We start from the raw sequence: 7,567 nt of genomic DNA, 5'->3' as shown, positions 1-7,567 counted from the left end.
CTGCTTCCAGTTTGCCGAGAGGGGGTTCGTGCATTTCCCCCTCAAGAATTGCACTTCCAAAATGGCTGAAAGAAGGGAAGAGATCCTTCTGAACTCAAAGGCATTTTTGGTTTTCCTCCCCTTTCCTGCTCCAGGCGCTTTGCCAGATATGCCAATGTCTCAGACTGAACACACTGAAGACAAGATTGTAAGCAAAAACTTTATTCCGCAGAAAAAGTAACACAAGGAAATCTCCCTCAAGGCCTTTGTACACCACCAACGCCCACTGCAGGGCTTTACACTGCATTTGCCACACAGTTTACACGTTTCAGAGTCATGAGATATTCTCTCATCTCCCTTTATAGCAATTCCTGCCTGTTTTACACTCACATCTTAGTCTTATTGCATACCGGTATATGTAACACAGAGCTCAGCCAAGCTATTTAAAGCTATCCTAACATGATCACAGGGAAACCTCAACACTTCCATAAATGTCGCTTAGCTTTCCACGATACTTCCTGTTTTTCAAACCACATACTGCTTTTTAGGATTGTACAGGTGCAAATCCTTCCCTATTTGTGTGTTTGTGCACAATGTGTGCCAGAGGAATTCTGGGAGGTGATGTCCACAAGTCTTAAAATATGTCTAGTCTAAGTTGCTGATGGATTTTGATGTTACCAGATTCCTTTCCTATGTTTTCCAAGACCGGTTTTAATGAATGGGCAATTTTCAGTTAGACTGAACACATTTTTAACATTCAAGATTGTACCTTACTAACAAATAATCAATTGCTGCTTTACAATTAGTCCTTAGCTTACAATCATTTCTTCAGTCACCATTCGAAGTTTCAACGGCACTGAAAAAAATGATTTATGAATTTTTCCACACAACCGTTGCAGCATCCCTGTGTCATGTGATCAAAATCCGGACAGTTGGCAACTAGTCTGTATTTTTGATAGGTGGAGTATCCCAGGGTTATGGGATCCCTGTTTGAGACCTTCAGACAAGCAAAGTCAAATGGGAAACCAGATTCACTTCACAACCATGTTACTAACCAAACTACTGCGGCAAAACTTGTAAAATGGCACAAAACTTACTTAACAACTGTCTTGCTCGGCCATGGAAATTTGGGGCTTAATTGTGGTAATAAGTCAAGGGCCACCTGTATTTTCTGAAGCTGGTTCCCTGAATTGTCCAATTTACCCACCAAAAAGAGCCTGTATCTGAGATGCGAAAGCTAAGCCTTAAGCCGCTTCATAATTTAGGGCATTCAAAAATCTAGCACAATCAATATCATATCTCAGACTAGAAATCAATTAAACACGAACAAGGTTAAAGGTGGTGCAGACACACAGCACCATCCCTCCAGTTATTACTTTTGACAAAACTATCGAGTCTTATATTGGTTCATTAGTTCATTCTCTTCCATCACTTTCTCCCAGTGAAGAGCTCACTGGAGATCCTGCTTCTCTTTGTTCTGGCCTCACTTTCTCCATATGGGTCTAGTAGATCCATTGCTTGATTCCTTCCAACATCAGGGAAATATGGGGAGTCAACACCAGGTCTGGATCTCACCACTTAGATTGCAATGTTTCCTCTTGAAATCTTTCAGCATCTTTAGAGTGAAAGACAGCTTTCTTCAGCCTTATGTTGCCTGAAGGTGTTATCCCAAAGGTGGTTTTTTCCAGAAGTCAACTGGACTTTGTTTCTCCTTGAAGACATTTCACTTCTCATTCAAGAAGAACTGACGAAATTTCTTGGATGAGAAGGGAAATCTCCTCAAGGGAAACAAAAGTCCAATTGCCTTTTGATAAAAGCACCTTTGGGAGAACTGTAGCTTGCATGACTGAGAATCTCCATAGACATCTGGATGTGTTAGTTCCCAACTGCCTCCCTCCCTTTGCTGTTCGAATTGACAAAAGCTGATCATTTGTTGCATGTTATGAGAGTGTATGCATTGGAGACACAGGCCTTGTATGTCCAATCTCACTTAGCCAATGAGAGAATTCCCTTCCCATCCCCCTTTCTATTTCTATATTCTATTCCATTTCTATTCTTATTGTTTCTAATCTAATTCTACTCTACTCTAATCCATCAGAAAGATCTAATATCTAAAAGTTAACTCCTAGTTCTACAAAGGAACTCTTCTTTTTAATGGATCAAGACGTTTCTGCTGCTTCGGAAGCCCTTCCCATACTCCATTTATTTCTACAGAATCTCCTGCAAAACCGTCTATGGGCATGAAGCAAATTTTGAGAAGCAACACGAACCAATTCACATTATTTTTTTCCTGCTGTGCGTCTTCTTACGGCAATTAAAGTTACTCCCGGTTCTGAATTTCTTTCCACACTCCACAAACCGATAGGGCTTCTCCCCTGTGTGGATTCTTTTATGCAGCAAAAGATTCATGCCATCTTTGAAACTCTTTCCACACTCGATGCATTTAAATAGTTTCTCCCCTGTGTGGATTATATTTTGGGAGGTAAAACTGCCACTATCACTGTAACATTTTCCACACTCTAGGTATTTATATAGCTTCCCTCCGGTGTGGATCCTGTCATGTAAACTGAAATTGCCTTTGTGGGCGAAGCTCTTTCTGCACACTGTGCAATGATACGGCTTTCCCCCTGTATGGATCCTATTATGTAAGATTAAACTGCCCCTTCTGCTGAAACTTTTTCCACACTCCAAGCATTCATGGGGTTTCTCCCCAGTGTGGACTCTGCTATATAAGTTACAGCTTTTTTTTGCATTTTCCATATGTGCGGCATTCATAAGGTTTCTCCCTAGAATGGAGCCTTTTGTGGCAAGTGAGGCCCCACGAATTGGTGAAACATTTGTCACACTTGGTACACTTATAGGGCTTTTCACCTGTGTGGATTCTTTTATGGATATTAAGGTGACTTTTTTGACTGAAGCACTTCCCACACTCGGTGCATTGATAAGGTTTCCCTCCTCTGTGGATACTTTGATGGGAAGTTAAGATGCTGGATGTACAAAAGCTCTTTCCACACTCCAGGCATTTGTATGGTTTGTCCCCTGTGTGGGTCCATGCGTGGGCACGAAAGTTATCAGAACGGGCAAAGCGCTTTCCACACTCCATGCACTGAAATGGTTTTTCTCCCGTGTGGATCCTCTCATGTAACTTAAGATGACCTTTTTGACTGAAGCTCTTTCCGCACTGCACGCATTGAAAGGGTTTCTCCCCCATGTGGATTCTGCCATGTATGATATAGCTATTTTTTGCACTGAAGCTCTTTCCACACTCCATGCATTGAAATGGTTTTTCTTCCATGTGGTTTCTCTCGTGTGACTTAAGACGAGCTTTTTGACTGAAGCTCTTTCCGCACTGCAGACATTGAAAGGGTTTCTCCCCCGTGTGGATTCTGCTATGTATGATATAGCTACTTTTTGCACTGAACCTCTTTCCACACTCCATGCATTGAAATGGTTTTTCTCCTGTGTGGATCCTTTCGTGTGACTTAAGTTGACCTTTTTTACTGAAGCTCTTTCCACACTGCAGGCATTTGTATGGTTTCTCCCCCGTGTGGATTCTGCTATGTACGATATAGCTACTTTTTGCACTGAACCTCTTTCCACACTGCATGCATTGAAATGGTTTTTCTCCCGTGTGGATCCTCTCGTGTGACTTAAGCTGAACTTTTTGAATGAAGCTCTTTCCACACTCCAGGCATTTGTATGGTTTCTCCCCTGTGTGGGTCTGTTTGTGGGCATGAAAGCCACCAGAACTGGCAAAGCGCTTTCCACACTGCAGGCATTGAAAGGGCTTCTCCCCGGTGTGGCTTCTGTGATGGGCAGTAAGGTATGAAGAGCTATAGAAGCTCTTTCCACACTCCATACATTGAAATGGTTTTTCTCCCGTGTGGATCCTCTCATGTAATTTAAGATTACCTTTTTCACTGAAGCACTTATCACAGTGCAGGCATTTATAAGGTTTTTCCCCTTTATGCATCCTATTATGTATGGTTAGAGAAGAGGTGTTGCTAAAGCTTTTTCCACACTCCAAGCATTCATAGGGTTTCTCCCCGGTGTGGATCCTCTTATGGGAAGTAAGGGCATTGGATGTCGTGAAGCATTTCCCACACTGTGTGCATTTATACGGCTTCTCTCCAGTGTGAATCCTCTTATGTAAACTGAAATGTCCTTTTTGTGCGAAGCTCTTTCCACACACTGTGCAATGATATGGCTTGTCCCCTGTATGGATCCTATTATGTATGGTTAAATCGCCTTGTCTGCTGAAAGGTTTTCCACACTCCAAGCATTCATAGGGTTTCTCCCCAGTGTGGGTTCTGCTATGTACGTTACAGCTTTGTTTTGCACTGAAGCTCTTTCCACACGTGCAACATTCATATGGTTTCTCCCCAGTATGGAGCCTTTTGTGGCAAGTGAGGCCCCATGAATTGGTGAAGCATTTGTCACATTCGGTGCACTTATAGGGCTTTTCACCTGTGTGGATTCTTTTATGGGTATTAAGGTGACTTTTTTGACTGAAGCACTTCCCACACTCGGTGCATTGGTTTGGTTTCCCTCCTCTGTGCATAATTTGATGGGAAGTTAAGATGCTGGATGTACAGAAGCTCTTTCCACACTCCAGGCATTTGTACGGTTTCTCCCCTGTGTGGGTCCGTTTGTGGACATGAAAGCTATCAGAACGGGAAAAGCGCTTTCCACATTGCAGGCATTGAAAGGGTTTCACCTCCATGTGGATTCTGCTATGTACGATGTAGATACTTTTTGTATGAAAGCTCTTTCCACACTCCATGCATTGAAATGGTTTTTCTCCCGTGTGGATCCTCTCGTGTGACTTAAGATGAACTTTTTGAGTGAAGCTCTTTCCGCACTGCAGACATTGAAAGGGTTTCTCTCCTGTGTGGATTCTGCTATGTACGATATAGCTAATTTTTGCATTGAAGCTTTTTCCACACTCCATGCATTGAAATGGTTTTTCTCCCATGTGGATCCTCTCATGTGACTTAAGAGCAGCTTTTTGACTGAAGCTCTTTCCGCACTGCAGGCATTGAAAGGGTTTCTCGCCCGTGTGGATTCTGTTATGGGAAGTAAGGGTTGAAGAGCAATGGAAGCTCTTTCCACACTCCATGCATTGAAATGGTTTTTCCCCTGTGTGGACCCTCTTATGTGACTTAAGTTGACCTTTTTGACTGAAGCGGTTTCCACACTCCAGGCATAGAAATGGTTTTTCTCCCGTGTGGATCCTCTCGTGTGACTTAAGATGAACTTTTTGAGTGAAGCTCTTTCTACACACCATGCAATGATACGGCTTTTCCCCTGTATGGGTCCTATTATGGCAAGTGAATTCACTCGCATAGCGGAAGCTCTTCCCACATTCCAGACATTTATATTTCTTCCCAGTGGGGCTTTTTTTCTGGGAATTTGGTTCCTTGCTCTGAGTAATCCTTGTTCTATCCTCTCTGAGTTCATGCAACTTCTCCTCTCTGTGGAGGCTTTGATGGGAAGTAAGGGAGGGGCTGCTACCAAAGCTGTTTCCCCTATTAATGAACAGATGTTGCTTCCTCTCCTCATGGACCTTCTTATGTGAATTAAGATGATTTTTCTGCCTGAAGGTCCTTCCACAATCTAGACATTTGTGTGGCTCCTTTGCTTTGTGAATCTTTTTGTGCGAAGCAAGAGAGCGGCTTGTACTGAAGCTTTCTGCACACTCTGTACATTTGTACGGTTTCCCTTCTAGTATTCTTTCATGTAAAGGAGGAGGAAGGCTCCTTCTTGTGTGTTGCCTGCTTTCATCTTGTTTCTTGCCAGCAGGGCTTTCGCCACAGTCACATAATCCAGATTCATCACAGAGTGTTTTCCCACACCTTGAACACACTTCTTTTTCATGGCAATCATCGGCGTCCAATAAGACATTGGTATCTGGACAAGGTAAACCAGAGCAATTCTCCAGTTCCCCCGTTAACTGGTTTTCTTCCAAACTTTGCTTTCCATATATCTTTTCTTCCTTTTTGTCTTTTGGTAAAGGTGCTCCTGCCTCTTGACCAGAATCCTCCATCTCCCATCTGTCACCTGCTTGCAACAATAAAAACAGAACAGTTAACACAAAGTTAGGTGCAAAAGGGATCAAGCACCATTGCTGTATTTGAACTTATCCTAAAGCCATTTTGGATCGTGTTCAGGATTGGCACAGCGAGGCTGGGTAGAGCTGTGGGAATGGGAGGGGAAAGTAGAGATAGCTGGGCATGTGTAGCCAAAATAGAATTCTTTCCCCTGGGAACCAAGGACGTTCTCATCAGCACCTGGTGAGGCACGAGGAAAACAGCTGGACTCAAACTGTGACCTGATTGGACCATGTGATGGATGAGTGGACTGGGGGGAAAAACTCTGAATTTTGAATTGGATGGGGAAAAACTTCTGTACCTTCAGAGTCGGCTTTTCACCAGCTGTGCCAAAAGGACTTGCCTAATAAATCTATACTTTGAGGAATCATCAAACTTCAGAGTTTTGATTCTTTTGGGTCTGTTACTTCGAACCCTGACACATGGTACTATGCTTGGGATAAAGTTGATATAAGATTTTACCTTCGGCTCTCTCTTGTCCTCGGTGGTACAAAATGAAAACGTGAAAATCTTGGCTAAGGTTATTTAAATTTTATGGGGTGAGAACCATCAGCTCTACTGCTTCAGATTTAGCTCAAAGGAAGCAAAAGGGACACTTAAAATAGGCTTTCATTCATTCATTTGTTCATTTATTTATTAAATTTTTTGGCCTCCAGCTTGCCCTTGATGCCTTATTATATTTTTAATAAAATATAAAAATTATATAAGCAATAGTGTACAAATACAAATACTCAGTTCTAAGTAAAAGACAATAGAATTGATGATGGAGAACCTATTGGTTTAATTTCAATCTGAGAAGGTAGAAATGTTGAGGTCCTTGGACCTGGGAAATGAGCTTCAGCCTCATCCCCATGAAGTGGTTTTTCCTTGAAAAAAAACTGGTTCTCAGTTACCCTGGGGTGTTCATTCCTCTTTATCCCAAAGGGGCTTTTTCTAAAGGCAGCTGGACTTTCTTTTTTCCTTGAACATGTTTCCCTTCTCATCCAAGAAGCTTCTTCAGTTCTGATTGGACGGTGGAGGATGGAAGGATTGATATTCCTTGCAGTCATTTGGTCGTAAGAATTCTTTCCGACCAGGTGACTGCAAGGAGTATAAATCCTTCTGATAAACCTGTGGATTCTTATCGGGCTCTTAAGTGTCATCATTATAGACCAAAAACAACAAAACGAAAGCAACTTCTAAAAAGCTCTCTACAAAGTGGGACAGGCAAGATTGGAAAGAGACTAGGATGGGAAACTTCATGAAGACTGTGGAATTGAAGGCCATTTTATCAGACTAAGTAGGAGAAGAAATGTTGAGAAGGACACTCTTATCTACTGCATACATCAAACACATTCTTTTATCTGAGCTGCTCACATCCACAACCCTTTCAGACCATGGGGGGGAAAAATCTGTCAGAGAATTGCTCAGTAGGTATCCAAATGAAATCAGAGATGCTGACACAAACTTGATATAAATTAATGTTACATGTATGTATG

General features: G+C 42.3%; 3 protein-coding genes across 9 annotated transcripts in view; all 3 read right to left on the bottom strand.

Annotated features, from left to right (window-relative positions):
- LOC113427969 (uncharacterized) overlaps window positions 1–7,567 on the bottom strand; it is a 72,940-nt gene that overhangs the window by 6,570 nt on the left and 58,803 nt on the right. The window lies entirely within an intron of this gene.
- Window positions 1–7,567, bottom strand: part of LOC148131887 (uncharacterized) — a 91,217-nt gene that overhangs the window by 79,530 nt on the left and 4,120 nt on the right.
- The window catches only part of LOC113427968 (uncharacterized), a 50,853-nt gene continuing 43,471 nt past the window's right edge, over window positions 186–7,567 (bottom strand). For 3 of the 5 annotated variants that reach the window (XM_087953587.1, XM_087953590.1, XM_087953586.1), the window contains one exon: window positions 186–6,042. In XM_087953587.1, coding sequence (XP_087809713.1) covers window positions 2,714–6,042 — 3,329 coding nt within the window. In that variant the 3' untranslated portion in view covers window positions 186–2,713. The remainder of the gene's footprint in view (window positions 6,043–7,567) is intronic. The other 2 variants (XM_087953588.1, XM_087953589.1) reach the window with 1 other exon arrangement.

The sequence above is a fragment of the Notechis scutatus genome, chromosome 2 (assembly GCF_049901735.1).
Source record: "Notechis scutatus isolate UNSWTSFEM ecotype Mainland chromosome 2, rNotScu1.2, whole genome shotgun sequence".
Classification (NCBI taxonomy): Eukaryota; Metazoa; Chordata; class Lepidosauria; order Squamata; family Elapidae; genus Notechis; species Notechis scutatus.
Note: the sequence above shows the minus strand (reverse complement) of the source record. Positions and strands in the feature narration are given on the sequence as shown.